Source organism: Cavia porcellus, unplaced genomic scaffold, assembly GCF_034190915.1.
Source record: "Cavia porcellus strain 051 isolate PalLab524CR breed Dunkin Hartley unplaced genomic scaffold, mCavPor4.1 scaffold_2, whole genome shotgun sequence".
Taxonomy (NCBI): domain Eukaryota; kingdom Metazoa; phylum Chordata; class Mammalia; order Rodentia; family Caviidae; genus Cavia; species Cavia porcellus.
Genome location: NW_026947485.1, coordinates 129,944,346 through 129,962,395, shown reverse-complemented (window position 1 = coordinate 129,962,395; position 18,050 = coordinate 129,944,346). Strand labels below are relative to the sequence as shown.

General features: G+C 37.1%; 1 protein-coding gene across 11 annotated transcripts in view; it reads left to right on the top strand.

Moving 5' to 3' along the window:
- Mctp1 (multiple C2 and transmembrane domain containing 1) overlaps nt 1-18,050 on the top strand; it is a 539,183-nt gene that overhangs the window by 371,672 nt on the left and 149,461 nt on the right. For all 11 annotated transcript variants that reach the window (XM_063245361.1, XM_063245358.1, XM_063245362.1 and 8 more), the window contains 2 exons: nt 4,313-4,499; nt 9,221-9,314. In XM_063245361.1, coding sequence (XP_063101431.1) covers nt 4,313-4,499; nt 9,221-9,314 — 281 coding nt within the window. The remainder of the gene's footprint in view (nt 1-4,312; nt 4,500-9,220; nt 9,315-18,050) is intronic.

Sequence of the window (18,050 nt, the reverse complement as noted above, 5' to 3'; positions counted from 1 at the left end):
CCATGTGGTGAAGGAAAGGAATGTTCTCCTGAAAACAGAAGACCCAGGAGAACTGCACAACCACAGCATTAGCTTTAGGGCCCAGGAGACTTGACAGGAGAAGCCAGGGCGGTGCCTAGGATGTGTCGGATAAGTTCTCACACCACAGGTGGGACTCACGGCATAAAGCAGATACAATGGGAACTATTCTTTGATAAAAGAAGAAAGTCTGTAACTTCTTTTCTCATACTTCCTCCCATGGTGATTTATAGGCCCCAGTGTTCCTGGCAATACAAATTGAGATTAGATTAGATTAGATTCCTTCTTGCCCCTACATTCAGATTTCTTTAGTAATACATCTGAGGAACACTATTTCATCATCTATAAGATAAACTTCTTTTTGGTGTTTGGCTTGTGGAATTGTAAAGAAAGGCGTAGCAAGTGTAAACATGGAGAGACTTATAACAAACCATGGGATTTGGGATTTTTGAAACTTTAAAGTTCATCTAGTTCAATTAACTCATAATTGCAGATGAGAAAAGTAAAATTCAGGAGGATGAGTTGCCTTGAAAAGGTCATCCAGCTAATTAGTGAAAAATGAAGGGCTAGAACCAAGGGAATCTGACTCCGGGCTCTTCTCTCTGTGAACAGATTTTTGGAGTTCTTGAATGTATGTCAGTGTTTTTGAATTTTGCGTTTTCATTGTAATAACAGTATGAAACCATGGCTGTTTGCCAATCATGGGCCATCAGATGACCACAGAGTATTTCTGCATCCAGAATACGGCGAATCCTTTCTTCATACTGGACTTAACCATGCCAGTGAGCTGAGGAGAGGGATCTGCCTCCTGCAGCTGGTGCCAGGATCCCACTGCTGTAGACTATGTCTCAAGTGTTCTGTCTTCACATATTTTCTCTAAAGCTACAAGGGGGTGGAAAATGCTTTTTCCCCCACCTACCTATAGCCAAATTTGGTTTGACGCCCATCACGGAAGCAGTAATAATGCAAACTTTGTCCTCATATGAACAATTTGCTTGATTATAGATCACATTTAAAATAGTCATTTTATTCTTATTGAGAGTTTTTAGATAAATTGGAAGCTCATACAACCTCAACTAAAACCTTGATGTTATTTAACTTTCTCTTATCGAGCATATTTATATGAACAATACCTTCTCTATTAGAATTACAAAGTAAAAATTCTGAAACACTGAGGACCTGAGATTTACTTATTTTATTGGTGCAAGTTACTGGTGTGGAATGATGAGGTTTACTTTGGTATATTGGTATACGCACATCACACATTTTGATTATTTCATTCCATTACCACCTTCTTCTTCTTCTTCTTCTTCTTCTTCTTCTTCTTCTTCTTCTTCTTCTTCTTCTTCTTCTTCTTCTTCTTCTCCTTCTTCTTCTTCTCCTTCTCCTTCTTCTTCTTCTTCTTCTTCTTCTTCTTCTTCTTCTTCTTCTTCTTCTTCTTCTTCTTCTTCTCCTTCTTCTTCTTCTCCTTCTTCTTCTTCTTCTTCTTCTTCTTCTTCTTCTTCTTCTTCTTCTTCTTCTTCTTCTTCTTCTTCTTCTTCTTCTTCTTCTTCTTCTTCTTCTTCTTCTTCTTCTTCCTTTCCTGCCCTCTCCCCCTTAACTGTTTTTATGCATATACTGAATATGGAAATTGTAGTTGTTGTGGAAAAGTATCACACTCCCTATAAATTTATATTTCTAATTTAAAAGTTTACTTACCTGTTTCACAGCTCTTAAAATTTAGTTTGTAAATCTTTCTTAGTCATCGGTAGGAATGTAACTAATAGCTTGCTATATATATGTAGATATCTGAAGCATTCCAATAAGAATAACAAAATTCTGACTGCGATGCTGAAATCATTTGCTCCTGTCAAAAGCAAGTCGAGCTATCATCCCGTTTGGGAACTGCTGCAAAAATGTAATCTCTCCTAGCAAGCCTGGTCACCTAATGACCATCTGGTAAAGGAAAAAGCTTTTTTTGGATTCCTGATTCAAGGGATCAGCTTCTGACACTGTGACAACTGTGTGTCCATTAAGTCACTGGGCTCCTTGGCCCTCAGGTTCTTCATTGGCAAATTAAAGATTGCGGGGATCACAAATTCTTACGCCTGTCGGAACCAGGTAGAGTAAGTAAATTATGTCAGCTGTAACGAACAGGCAGCATTAGGGACAGTGACTAATTCAGAGAACATTTGTCCTCTATTTAAAATTACTGTATTTAAGAATTAAAACTTTTATTTAGCACCATCAGCAAAAACAACAAACCTGTGGATCGGATTCCACCTGGCCAGTCCTGGAGCAAATCACCCTTAGGGCAGCTTCCCTACCCTACAGCAAGACAATGAGCACAGGCTGGGGAGAGGCATGGACAGAAATCCTCCAGTGCATGCAACTGTTTAAGATCTCCAGCATCCTTTAAAAGAATAAGCAAGGCAGAGCCTGGGAAATACATGGTCAAAGTGACTGGAGATTAAAAAAAAAAAAAAAGTGAGCAAAAAAATCCTTCCTGATCCCAGCTGTCTCCAAGGTGCTGGTATATTCCAATCCTGTTCAGTCCTCCAGTAACAAACTCTTGAGCCAAACCAGGGATTCATTTGCTTCTGACAAATAACGGGTCAGGCCCCATGCCGGGTGCTGGAGAGAACCCTACAACACCACATTCATGTTGTTTCTTTTTACTAGGAAATCGTGTTGAATGGATGTTTACTATTGTGCTTTTTTGCTCTCCATTTTTCCCAGGTGTTATTGAAGTTAATTCTAATTACTGTTAGCCTACTAGATAAGGCATTTTATATTCATTTTCACTGCTGAGTGGTTAAAGTGGACGTGGTGTGAGCAGAAGCCGTGTGGTTTCTGATGTACATTCTCACCTGGAGGGAGCTTTCCAGACTGAGTGCAAACTCCCACCAGTCCCTTTCTCAATCACAGTCAGCCTTTAGCGTGCAGATCTCCTGCGGCGCTCCAGGCCCTTACATGCAGTCTTCACGGCTGCACTCACATCTCCTCCCTTGTCTGTGTCCAGTCACAGCGACCGTTCACTGGTGGGCAAAGCAAATGTTAGGCTTTGATTCAGTGGACCCAACTACAGGCTGTGGAGCCCAGTTCATGGCATTTAATTTAAGTACAAAACAAAAAAGAGGCAGAGTATGAAAGAAATGCAACAAAACTTGGTTCATCCCTGGTAAGTTACCCACCTGATTGATGTGTGTTGACTACACGAATCCTTGTAATAGGTTATTTCCTGTGTTAAATGCATTTATTCACATCTGCTACCCTTCTCAAGGTTATAAGCTATCTCTGTCCTTTCAAAATCAAATCCTTCTTGCTTGCTTGTTTTCTTTCTTTCTCTTCCTTTTTTCCTTCTTTCCTTCCTTCCTTCCTTCCTTTCTTCCTTCCTTCCTTTCTTCTTTCCTTCCTTCCTTCCCTCCCTCCCTCCTTCCTGCCTTTTTCTTCCTTTGTCTATAGTGCTGGAGACTGAACCCAGGACCTTTGCACTGTGCTACACCCTCAACCCTTTTTTATTCTTTGAGACAGAGTCTCAATAAGTTCTTAAGACTTGTTAAGTTGTTAAGACTCAATAAGTTGCTCAGACTAGGCTCAAACGTGAGACCTTCCTGCCTCAGCCTCTCAAAATACAGATATTTCAAGCATGTGTCACCACATGTGACTATCAGCTGACATTTTGATGAGAACAGTTTAGAAGGTTTTTAGTTTGAGAGTGGCAGAGAGCGCCAAGTCATGAAACCCCTCTAAGGACAGAACACTTGGGGCACTTTTGTTTTTCAGAGAACCTGTGTGATTTTTACTTAGAGTTCTAGTGTACTGAACTAACTAGCATAGTTTTCAAACTGTAAAGCCATGATATCACCAAAGCACATATTTTATTTACTGCTTAGTAATGGACATGAATGAAAGGGGACAACCACTATTTAAAAAGTGACACAAAAATTCAGACTCTCAGTATGTTGTCTCTGTAGAGCCTTCCTCTAAGTCTTTCTATAAACCACCCTCTCTCTCCTACTTCCTTAGGCCACCTAAGAACAGAAGGTCACACTGCTTTATGAATACAGCGACAGTGGCTACAAACTGAATTTTAGGTCCATGCTTCATTTATATCTCACAGAAAATATACAACTATGGATCATCAGTGTACGGATGTGATAAAGAAAGTCAGTTTACATGAAAGACATATTCTTCTTGGTGGCCCAAGTAGTATTTGTATTGATTCATTTTCACACAGCTCTGGGAGCCCGCACTGCTGCTGTTTGATGTGGCACAATCACCTCACTTGCTGATTGAAAACATTTGTTCTTAGGTGCCAGGTCGACCTGTCGGTCCTCAGTAGGGAACAGACGCACAAGCTGGAGCTGCAGCTGGAAGAGGGTGAGGGACACCTGGTGCTGCTTGTCACTCTGACAGCCTCAGCCACAGTCAGCATCTCTGACCTCTCCGCCAACTCCCTGGAGGACCAGAAGGAGCGGGAGGAGATCCTAAAGAGATACGTGAGTATGCGAGTCCTCCTTCCAGAGTCCCCTGTGATAGATGAGCTTACCGTGTACCCTGGATCACAGATATACTTCCCAGGAGTTGTCTGCTGGAAGACCAACTTCACAGCAGCCCTTACATGTCCAGCCAATGTCTCCAAGCTTCGTCTTCTTCTGAGTCACTTGCCGAGCAACCTCTGGAACTTGGATTCTACTCATTGATTTTATCCTGCAGGCAAACTTCCCTTAAGGAAAGTCAAGTCGGACAATATTACTTTAAAATTGTAGCACCGTACCCTGTGTACTTGCAATTAAGATTTCTTTGTCTCTCCAAGTTTGAAATGGGGTTCATGACACATTAATTAGAAGTGTGGTATTAGAAAATACTCATAGAAGTGATTTTTATTTTTAACTCTTCAGAAAGCCTTGATTTCATTCCTTTAATTAAAAAAAACATTGAATGTAAAATGTAACTAAAAGGAACCCTTCTTTTGATCAACTATGGAGAGGGTAGAACAGAGAGTCTAAAATTTTAGCAAATCCAATTATTCAAAACCAGATCTTCCTATTTCCCAGCATCCTCTCAGTACCTAACCACTGTGTAGTTTTCTTGAATCAACAGAGAGGGGAGCTCTTACTCCACCATTCTTTCTCAGTGGAGGCTTAGAAAAGTAAATGTCTCTGTATCCGTGAAGCTGGGGAAAAAGCTTTTCCACTTAAAATTACAAAGCTTGTATTGTACAAGGCTGCCAGGTATTTAGAAGGCTCCTCTAGACACTCAGTCATGAAACCAAGCTCTGACCAACAAAGAAGGGCCTCTTTTTAAAAAAAATTCCTGTTTGCTGAATGACATCCTTTCAATAACTGAATTTAATAAAGATGTACCTTATCAGGCTGTGCAGATAACATGAAGTGCTGGTACTAATGCTCTACAATATTCTTCAAACAGATTAGCAGGATGTGCGCTTCAGCAAATTTATTCTGGCTATCTGCACTGAATCAGCTGTCTGCTAATGCTTGTACAACTCATTGCGAATGGTGTTATCATAAACAGTTTAATAGAGGTGACTTAGCAAGGCTAAATAGTATATATTTTTAAACCGCCTAACAGCTCAAGGTATTGTGTGGTATCTTCTAATATGTGATTGCAATTATGCAAATTATTTCACATTTTGGTACTCACCAAAAACATGTTCTATTACCAGAAGTAAGCCCCATGAGTTAAAACTATTGTAAAGGAATTAATTGGTATATCAATATAAAACTTCTTCTAGGTATTATAATGCTGTAGTTAATGGATTACTATTTTGATATTAGCCCATATATGAAGATGATACTGCTTCCCTGGTAATTACAAGTAATCCATCTATTATTGATTTCTTTTTCCTAGATAGACTTCCTGAAATTGGGCTTACTCATTCAGAATTTGAATATCTGTCTTTTCCACTTTCTTTCAAATGTTAGTTTTTTAAGATCCTAAATATGTGGGTGTCCCAGCTAACGCTCATCCTATATTGTGCTCAATATATTAAAAAGTGAATCATGTTTAAATATACTTAAAGCCCTAGATTCCTGGCACAGGCTTGTACCTCCCTCTAGACATGTACTTCTAAGAACTATGATATGCAGTGTAGCACACGTGTCATAATTACAGCAATACAAGGACAAAGAGCTATATTTTAGGACTTGTGTTTCCTTTTCATTAAACAGATTATGAAATGAATGAATACCACATCATATCCAAACTATCACTTGTTTGGGGAAGCATATAAAGGAGGTGACTTATTTGAAAAATTATTTACATGTTTTCCTGTAAGAGCATGGATATTTTCAAAATTGACATTCAACTCGAGGACTTGCTTGCCAGTCTGATCTCGCTTAGGAAAGTAAACGCATTGTCTCTGCTCCTTCAAGAAACAGCCCTGAAAAGTCTCTCCTTTGCGGTCATGTCGCTGCCCGTTGCTAAACATAGGAGGCCTCCAAATTAAGCAGACCTTCCTGTGTGAGCCATTATTTGATCACCATATTCTGAAAAGATGGCTAATTCCATTTTTTTCTTCTTTTGCGGGGGAGGGGAGGAGGGAAGGTCAATAGGGGGCGGGTAGTAATGGGTAGTAGACCAAGAGCAATTGTATGACCTTTTCAGAACGGGTATGCTGAACCCTTGCTCCCCCTTGTCACAGTTTAAAAACCAGAGGAGCTAGTTTAGAGAAGAAGTTGTTAGCATTCCATTTTTATTATGACATTTCACAGTCATCTGATTTAATGTCCCTTGACCGGATTGTCCACCATGAGACGATGGGCTTGAAATGTTATTTAGAGCATTGATAAAAGGTGAGCAGTTCTAAGATGACAGCGAGTCATAAGGCTGGTGGTGTGACATTAATTTTCTCCATAACAGAGATGGAATAAGACGTCACGGTGACAAGCTGTCAATCAGCTCTGGCCCCTCAGAGCATCTCGATGCCATAGGACGGGGTATTGCCTCTCCCGTAATAGAGCTGAACTGAGCCGCTCTCCCTGACAGCTGCTGCAGCCATAGAGAAAATATATTATACAGCCTTTCATTAAAAAAGTAAAGAGGACTCCTCTCCAGAGCATTTCAATCTTTTCCCATCTATTGAGGGCTGGAAGGATTCACAGCAAATCATAGATTCCTCTGCTATGGAAATTTCCAGCTTCAGAAGCCATGCAGGTTTTGTGGCCTCCTAAAATAACCATAAATAACAAGGCAGAAATAGCTCTCGATGAAGCATTCCTTAAAGTTATATTTTTAAACAGATATGTTTATTCACTTTTTTGAGTTCTTATTACAATCTGTGTATTGCTGGCCTAAACATTTGAAATTTGCAGTAAACTACAAAGTGACAGCTGACCTGGAGAACAATAATGACCTCCCACTCCTTACCCCACCTCCCTTCTCCTACCCCACTGGGGAAACACAGGAAGGAGTGTGTCTGTGGGGTGAGCCCGCAGAACATGGGGATTCTCAGACACCAGCACTGGTGATGTTTGTGCTGACAGCCATGAAACTTGGTTCAAATTGCTCCTGAAAATTAAAGTACTAAACTTTTGGTGAAACTGCTCCTCATCCTTAGCGCAGGGGCCTTAGCTGGTTTATGACACTGGGTGACCTCTGAGATGAGAAGCTGCCCAACCTCAGGTAGTACTCTAGGAACACAGCATACCTGCAAATCTGGAACTGGGCTAGTGCTGTCCAAAGCTCTTATTGTTAAATTCTTAATTTATGGGCATTTAAATGGTGACAGAAATGCGTTTTTACTAAACTCTGTCATCCAGGTATTTTAAACAGATTTTTAGTGATAAACAACTTTTAAATACAATAAAAGATTAAGAGTTAATCCTGTGCTAAATACTGCCTTTAAAAAGTGAGGCTGAGATTACACATATATTAGCTTTGATTTTCTGACTGTCCCAAGATCAGAGCCTTGGTGTAAACAGTATTCTTCAGGTGGGAATGATCCAGTTCATAATGCAGGAAGCTTTGGCTTGTCAGTATTCTAACATTAGTAATACAAGGCAGGAGATGCTTTTTGTGCTGGAAAAAAAAAAAAGTTACTTTTTAATGAGTAACTTTATGAAGCAAAATATGTTATGATCCCTGATCAGGAAACACTTTTGCAGATGGTGATAAAGAAATGCCTTTGATTTACTGTATGCAAGTGCTGACCTCACCATAAGAAAAACTCAGTGAAGAGTAAATAAGCAAATGTGTTTCAGTGTTCTACAATTTTATTTCACTCTTAGAACATTTGTGTCCATTAATTAGACTTGTAAATTGTGGCACAATAGTTTCCCTCTTTCAGTTCTGTCTGCATTGCACTTATTAAAATGGCACCATTATTAATTTATGAAGTGAAATAATTTGACTTTTTCCAGTATTGGAGGTTCAGTCAAGCACCAGTACATACAAGGCAAATGTTTTAGCACCGAGCTACTCCACTATCTGGAAATGAAATATTTTTAGCATTTGCTTCTTTTTTCAAACTTTGCATACTTCCACAGATATCATAATAGCAAATTAATTGATAAATTTAATAAAATATATTACTTTTGAATTTAGTTTTAGTCATGTTTGCCTTATTTTAAAAGGTTATATTTGTCTTTTCTATAAAAGATTAATAAACATACTTATCTTTTGATTAAATATTAGTAGTCTTTAAATCATTTACCCCTCATCTGGCACATGTAGTTTCTAAATTCACCAAAGAGAAAATAGCAAAGAAATAATTACAATACTTTAAGTTTGACTTTCATACTCACCCCAACAACTAAAGAGTCAATCAACAACTTTGGAGTCAATATTAAGAATCACTAGTTTCCAAATCATATACAAATGAAAGATTTCTTGGAATGACTTAGTAGATGACTCTGAAAGAAGAAAGATACATCTATTCTGTACTTTACTGTTCATCAACCATTGTAATTATTTATGGAGTGTAAATGTAGTAATTTTAGTCTTCCAAAAGTTCTTATACAGCAAAAATTATGTATATAATAGTGCATGTGGGCATACATGCACATGTGTGCATGTGTATGTGTGCACATGTTTGCATACACCCTTCATGGGGGACGGGTAATTTGTACAGGATAAATACATGTGCCTTTCTGATCCTATTGGGTAACATTCTGAAAGAAACCATAAAAATCTTTCTCAGCATATTCTTTGAGAATCTTTAAGAGTTTTCTTTCCTAATTCCAATGTTGGTGTCTTTCAGAGCCCACTTAGAATATTTCACAACTTAAAAGATGTGGGATTTCTCCAGGTGAAAGTCATCAGAGCGGAAGGTTTGATGGCTGCTGATGTCACAGGTAAGAAATGATACAGATTTCCTATTGCATACAGCAACATGGAAGGTCTAGGAATCGTCTGACTCCGTATTTTACCTGAGTGGCTCATCAGGTAAATAAATATAAAGGTTTGGGTTTGACTTTAATGAAGATTGGTGAACTCCCTGAGTTTTATACCATTTTTATACCACTTTTTAAAAGGCAAATAAATAACAAAGAGCAAAATGTCTTCCTAATGGTTGGGATCCACAAAATTTGATCAGTGTAGTAGGAGTCATCTTTCCAGGTATTGTCATATTGGGCATACTGAAGCAATACTGAATCATCTCTCAGACAGTATCCACTTCCTTGGTGGCATAAACTCCTATAGTTCAGACTGAAATCTGTTGCATGGTTCCTTGAAAAGTTTAGATATGTAGTGATCAATAATAAGTATGACTTTTTGCTATTGAAGTCGCTGTTCCAATTACTTAAATTGTTCAAATTCCTCAGCACACCCCAGAGATAACTCCAGAGCTAAATTAAGCCTCTAGAATGTTTGTTTTATAAACCAGGAAATAGGCTTATAAAAATGCCAGAATTGGTTTTGCCTCCTAAAGTTTTAATATTGCTATTTCTATGACATATTAACAAATGGGCTGGTGGTAACTATTTCATCAATGATAATTGTTTTGAATTTACAACCATGATCATTCATTTATGTTTAGTATCATAAGGCTTTCAGGGATGTTTATATCATTCATTAAATTGTCCATCACAAGGTGGACAATAAATAGGACTAACGACCAGTTTTTGTGCAAATTTCACTATTCCATAAAGATTCTACTTACTATTTGTAGAAATATACTTAGCCTGGTAAATTTTCAGTAAAATGACCCTAAAGATGTAACAGATTTACTCAAAAGAAAGAAATGTCCTTTTCTTACCATCCCAAATCACTGCAAATTGTTTCCTTTACTTAATTCAACAAGATCAAAATCAAATTAAAAGATTGCTGCCTTCCACCTACAAAGCTGATGCTTGCTCCGAAACAGCAATATATTCAAGTTTAACGTTTGCATATTATCAAGTGACTGTGTTTTGTATGATAAAATAAAAATGTTTATAGCTTATAATTTTTAAAGTTTATAGTTAGTTTATAGTTTTTAAAGAGGTAATTATCAAATTTATTTGTAAATAAGAAGATAAGAGCAAGTACCTTTTTCAAAGTAAGTGTAGCTAAAAATAGTAGAAAAGAGGGTGTTGTATATGCTAACTCTCTTTGCATATGTTTGAACTGACTCCTTGCACTAAACAATTAGTGGCTGTTGTTTATTTGTTTTTATGGGTTTTATTTCTGGTATGGTTATAATCAAATTAATCTGGGCAACATAATTTATAATACAAAAATTCAAGTAATTTTATTTCAAAACCTTATTTACCTGTCTGTTACTCAAACTGAGTATAATTCATATAAGTTTGTCTTCTCTTAGAAAAAAAACTGTTACTGATTTTAAAACTTTATGAATATTCAAACTGTGTTAACCTCGTTGGCCTATTTGCCACTATAGAAGCTAAAGTACATGTTTTTTTTTTTAAAGCTGGAAAAAACAGAAATATTCTTCCCTAATAGTTTTACCTAAACTAATGTGAGTAATAAGAGCCTTTTTCCTTAGGGATTCCATGAGACATAATTTTGATTTGATAAAAAATGAACATTAATTTTGAGAGGTACTAAATAACAGTCTCCATTTTTTTTTTTTTTTTTTTTTTTTTTTTTTTGCTTCCAGTTTTAGGCATATAAATCTGATGATTCTTCATTCCATGCTGACCTTATAATCTAATAGTTCTGGGTTGAACAAGAGAGATGTTGAACTATTCAGGGGCAAGTGCTTAATTCAGTGTTTGACCTTGCTTCCTGTTGCACCTTTGGTGTTCTTTATGATATTTGTGATCGTGCCAAAAGTTGAGGACGGTGTATTTAGGTCAAAAACATCTACATATAGAACTAATTTTTAAAATAATCTTAATTTCTGGAAAAAATATATATAGAAAAAGATGCTTCTTGGTCCTTGTCAGTTCCTTTGGGGCATAAATAAGCTATTTATATACCTTTTCTCTTAGTCAATTCAAAGACAACTTTAAAGATAAGGTGCCAGTCTCAGTGAATAACAATAGCCACGCTCTTTACAACATGAAGCCATAGTTTGAAAACAGGAAATTGAGTGAATATAGTACTCCAAATATGTCTCCAAATATGCACCTATCAAGGAATGTCATGGATTGGAGGGAGAGATTTTAAATCATTGATAATTCTCTGTGCCCACACAAGAATACTTTCAGATACAGTACAAAGTTGTTACTATGTTTGGTTTCACAATGCTTTTTTCTAGACAGGTCTAACAAGACAAACTTGTATTTACCTAACTTTTCTATTTCCAAAACACTCTGAATGATCTGAACATCAAGTTAAACTTGGGCATGGTTTAGGAAAAAAATTTTTAAATTTTAATATTCCCTCATTAAACATGAGCACAACAGAGAAAGATGCCGTAATCTTTTAAGTAGCCATCATTCTTACTGCAGTTACAAAGAATTTTTTTCCTTTCAAAATGTAAAATTTTTCTTTTGTTACAACACATTCATTGAGAAACATTGTGATACTGTATTAACTCTGTGTGAATAAAGAGCAATTGAAACTCTCTTTGAATGAGTGAGTATAAAGCACAAATTACTTTTTAATGAAACACTCAATTCTTTTCCTTTCCACAGAAAGCCCATGGCCTTGTTCAGCTGAACACTACTACAGTAGGTCACTTCAGCTAAGCCCCTAATAAACTGTTGATAGTCGAGGGTAGTTTTTTCTTCGGTCTCAATAGCCCAGTGTTGGACAGTGCACTTCAAATCATTAAGGTTAATACAGATTTAAAAAAGAGATTAACTCTGGTGGTTAAGGCCTCAATTTACAACTCCCACACATACACATGCATTGAACAGGGCACAAGAGTGGATTGAAATTTCAGTCAAATTGTGGGCAGCCTTTCACAGCCTGAGAAAGTGGCACTCTGGTTTGAAAAGTTGGTTCGCTAAATTCTTCACGAAAGGGAAAAAGTTGGAGTCGCTGAGAAATACCGCTCAATACAACTTACTTCCCTTTCAGCTACCCAGTGAAAAGGTTAATGTCTCTCTGCGCCATCAAAGCAAAACTAGGCCCTGTGTTCGCCAGGCGAGATTCTTTACACTGCTCAGACTGGACAGATTGCGCGAAGAGACAGCCGGGATGAGGGGAAAAGGTTTTTTTTAGTGGTGGGAAATGGTTGTGGTAACTTGGGGTTTTTTTCCTAGCTTCTAATCATTCTTTGCCTGGAGCAGAGCCTCATTTCAAGTGAGCATTGCAAGTCTTGTGCACTGAGGGAGGCTTTCTCTGCAGAGTGTTTAGGTCTGGCCTGTTGGTTCTTTCAAGCCTGGGAGAAGAAAGAGAAGGGGGCTCCTTTCCTCAGCCCTCCCCTCCAGCTTCCCCTGGGTTGTGGTGTGTGGTTTTGGTTTTTGTTGATGTTGTTGTTGTTTTCTCCCGAGGAAGAGGTCATAGCCTCCCCAGAGGACCAGCCACTCAGTCTCAGGAACAGTGATGTGGGAGAACTGTGAAGCCCTTCAAAAATACCCTGCCTTTTTTAAAAACCGTATTACAAGGAACATGAATATAAAACTCTTCCACCCCAGGTGAATTGATCTAGCAAATTAATGTACCATCTCTCCCAGGAAACAATGGAGGGAGAGGAAGAGAAAAGGCAAGAGAGAGAGAATTTTGCAATTAACAGAGTCTGTCACTGAAATCATCCCATTAAACCAGCATATGTTTTTTTCTAAAACAAGGCTAGGAATAAAGCCTGTGATTCACCAGCCCGACAGTCTGGAAACCTACTAGTTATTAAGAGAGATGTTTACTATCCCTTTATTTGCATAGACTTTTCCCATGTTTTCCTTTTGGAAAACTGTCTTCATTGTTGGAAAATATTTAAGTAACAAAACAGCAGAAAAAGACATGCTACAGTTTTTTTTTTTTATCAGCTTCCGTGAGAGTCTTATTATCTTAAGAAATAACAGTTAGCAGCTCAGATTCATTAGCAGAGCTAAATTTAAGCCCCATTTGACAGGCTGCCTAGAAAACATTTTGTTTTGCTGTCTGTGGGCTTTAATTAAGATGTGTTCAATTTCAGTCCTCTCCAGTCTAGCCCCCACCCCCAACTTGCTGTGTCACAGACCAGCGATCAGACACTTTTAGATGGCCCGGCCCATGACTTTGACCTTCTGCGCAGTCCGGCGTTCCCTGGGGAACCGTTCAACTCATGAGGTCTGATTTCACACTTCCAGGATGCCTCAGCTCTCTTAACAATGACAGGGAGACAAAGCCCTTTAGAGCTGGCCGCATGGGGACTTGTTTAAATTGGAAACCAGAGAGGAGTCAAGGAACAAGGTTAGGGGCTACAGAATGGTGCTTTTAATAAAGAGCTCACAGCTCTGGCTCAGCTCAAAGAGGTCTACCTCTGTACAATTAATTGAGCCATTTATCTGGAGCATCTTAGGCCTCTACTTTCTCACAGAATTGCGTGGTAAATATCAGCTAAGAAGCAAATGAGATATGCATGAAATGAATTTTAACACTTTGATTACTGTGCCTCCAGTCTTCATTAAAAGTAAATTTATTTGTATTTCTGACCTCATTATCAGTCGGCTGCCTGCATTTTTATTGGCTCCTGTGATTTCCAGCTTGAGTGTGTCATGGAGGTATATTTTACACAGAGATTGGGATTTATTATTCTTGGTATTTTCCCTGAACATTATGGGTCTATTCAGAGAAAGAAAATGAAAAGGCAGCTGTACAAAAAAAGCCAAATCTGCTCTTGGGAAGTTTTATATAAAGTTGGAGAAATACCAAGTGTATATGCATAACATCGACAAGACATTGTCCTTTAAAAAATAACTTTTCATGGATTCCTCTGGCAAATTGCGTGAAATATATGCAATTGTTGCGTCAAGTGGCCTGCAGAATACAAGTGCTGTATTTGAGGAAGTGGCTCCTTTTACAGGATTGTAACTGTTTGCATTTTAATAGCCTGTACCTTTAGTTGCTATTATCATATTTAATAATAATGTTATCTGAAAAATGTACTTTCATTATTATTTAAAACCTATGTTAGAAGAAGAGACAATATATAGCCCTTAAATTCTACACAGTTCACCTAATGGACTATAAAAGATAGTAGAAGTGCTTTATATTTTTAGGTTATCAGGAATAAAATAGTTTATCAAATAAAGAAGAAAATGGTACCTAGATAATCTTAATTTTTAACTTTTACTATCTTAATATCTTAAAATGGCATTGCTTGAAATGAAAACTCTAAGTCTTGAGACATATTGAAAATTTTCCAAAATATAACTTATTTATTTCTGTCATATAAGCTAATGCTGCCCCCATTTGCCTATAAATAATTACAGTATAGAAGACTTTTAAGCAGCTAGTATACTTTAAGGAAACTGTTCATCTACTTTATAATGCATCAAGAAATATCCAACACCTGGCATTCTTATCAAAATTATATACATAATTATAAAATAATATTACATGCATCATAAATGTATGAATAGTCTATAAATCTCTTTAAAACCTTTATAAATAATGCTAAACAAAAAAGTACCACAAAAGAGAGAAGCATTATTCCTCTTACCTCGAAATATTTCCTTTTTTCAGTAATTTTATTTTTTTAAAAAAGTAATTCTAATTATAGAAATGCAAAAATTCTTCTAAAAACACAAGCAATTGATATGAAATATTTGTAAGAAGGGTAATAGAAATTATAATGCAGCATAAAGGCTGATGAGGCCTGAGTTTGAACCAGTGTTTTACAGGGAATTATAGAAATAATATGTGATTCACATGCAGGTCACATAGGTAGGGGGTGCTGCTTTGGAAGAATAGGTGGGATGGCAAAAGAGATTAATATTGGATTTGATTGCTCTAGAGGTGAAGGACTGTGGGCTGAGAAAGTGGTGGTCTCACTATCAATGGGAAATGTGGGAAAGAGAAATGCTGAAAAATCATTAATTAGCTTCTGTGGAACTAAGATTACAAGTTATCCTTTGAGTAAAGAAATAAAGAATAACTGATTTGGCTTGAACAGCTAGCTCCAGGATCTTACTTCAGTGCTTAAAAGAAGTGTTTTCAGATGCTACAATAGTTTTAAATAAAAATGTTCTTTATATTTCATTATATTACAATATAAATAAGCAATGCATTTTATAAATAAGCAGTGTACTTCATAGAAAAATGGTTAAGAAAAATGCTGTAATGAAGAAGATCCAGTTTTTCATAGGGTTTGGAAGGGATAAAAGCTTGCTATAGGAATATTTGAGTTGCATAGTAGTACAGTTAGAATCACAAATGACTGAGCAGTCAAGCCCAAGGAGTGATTGAAGGGTCACTGTCTGCATTGCTAGGTAGAGGAATATAGAGCTCTGTCCTTGGTTCAAACTGAGCGCTGTGTTAATGAATGATTTTGAGGAGATAGTTGACAGTTTCCTTATCAAACTTGCTAGGACGGCTAGTTAATTCATTTTATATAAGACTGGTATCTATTTACAACAACGAGTATATCTATAGCTATAATATCTATATCTGCATCTGCATCATGTGTACACAGACACAGGTGCCTGCTCCAGCTCACTGAAGTAACTGGCTTCATTCTACCAGGCAAACACCAAAAAGTTACTAAATCTAGCCTTCCATAGATTAAATAAAAAAGGTGTCTTTGTTTAACAGGAAATATAGAGGAGGCTTTAGGTTTTGAGTTGGGTTTAGTTTGTATGAAGACGATTACAGACACATCGATCTTGTTACACGGAATGTCAGTGGGATGTTGAGAAGGATCTTTACTGTGGACACTCCAGAAGTCCTGCAGCGGTAGGAATCCAGTTTGGGAAGCTGCTCTTTAAAAGATGTTATCAATGTCAGTTAGCCAGCATATATTTCCAGATGGGATATCTGCTGTTTTAAGTCCAAGTCAACTGACAATAGCTTCGGGGTAATGATAACAACAAGGTAGTAATGGCAGCTAGCATTTATAGAGCTCCCATCACACGTCAGACACTACCTGGGCCTACTACAGGATTATCACCACTCATCACACAGAAACCTGCTTAGACACTGTTGTTATCCTTACTTTATGAATTAGAAAAGTGAGGTCTAGAAAAATTAAGTAATTTGTCCAATTAGTATAGAAACACACACACACACACACACACACACCAGCTGATAAACAGCAGAGCAGATACGCTGATCTGCTCAACTAACTTACAATGCAAAAAGAAATACATTGAAGGGGCAGTTCCTTCTTTTGCCCGTTACCCAAAAATCTGCCATGGGGAGGGTGCAGATAGGAGTAATGGCCAAGGCAAGAGCCCTGAAAGCCAATTCCTTCTAGCAAATCTAAGCAGAAAGGGATTTATTACAATGTACTAAGTGGATAATAGAATCTTTATATATAAGGCAATATAATCAAAATTTGTCACTTTTCAAGGCTTTACCTTTAGAAGTATTCATATATATATATATATATATGAGTATATATAATTAAATTAAATATATATAATTAAATCACCTAACATAGAACTTAAGGGGGGGCTGAAAGAATTTTATTCTATTGCAAAAGCTCTTTCTAGTTAATTTTCTTATAAAGAAGCTACCCTAAAACCCCATGTAGTTCTGCAAGAAGGCCTGATTAACTAATATAGCTCCCCAAGTATCTTCTAAGACTTGAAGGCTTATACTCTCTTACTCATTTTAGACCAAATAACTTTCTGTTTTGAAGTTTGTAACACCACTGACATACAGTTTTTGTATCTAAATGAATTGAAAGTGAAGACTCTGTATTTTCACCTAAATTTAAGCTCTTCAGAGCTCAGGCATAATTGTCTCTTGGTTCTCATTTTATAGATTCCATAGCCTTCCTCTTCTTCCTTTTATGTCTCTGATCTGTCTTATTTTATTTCCCATTCTGCTGTCATAAACTTTGAGCTTCCCAGAGTATATCAAGATGGCTCAATTCTAGAGCTCAAAAATGAATCTATGCATGTAATTCTATAAAAATTATTTTGTATCTAGTTCTAGATTCCAAGGGAAATAAATGCAAATTTACATTGAGCTTAACTCATTTTCCTTTTGCAAACTGTTGGGGAAGGGGTCCCAGTCACTTTCATGAATCTGTGAAGTCAAAACTATTTGTATAATATTCAGATATAATTTGTAATTTTCATCCCCATTCTCTCATGAGCACGAGATGAGATTTTCCAAAGGCTACGCAGGGTTTGATCACATTACATTAACATAGCATAGATTTATTATTATTATTAGTGAATTAATAGTTTTCATATTCTTTTAAATTTTTTTCAAAAATGGTAAATTTTGGGGCTGGGGATTTAGCTCAGCGGCATAAGCGCCTGCCTCGCAAGCAGGCAGTCGTGAGTTCGATCTCCGGTACCGATAAAAAGACAAAAAAAAAAAAGGTAAATTTTAATGTATATAGCCCATACAAATAAAACCACCTTGAAATCTTTCATAATTTTTAAGTGATCTTGTGACCAAAATATATAAGAATCATTGCTGTAGGTCAGTAATTCTCAACTCAGGAGAAAGTGGTATTTTTCCTGTGTATTTTAGAAATTTTTTAGGGAATTTTAGTTGCCATAATGATTGGGAATAATACTAGTATGTGGCAACCGGAA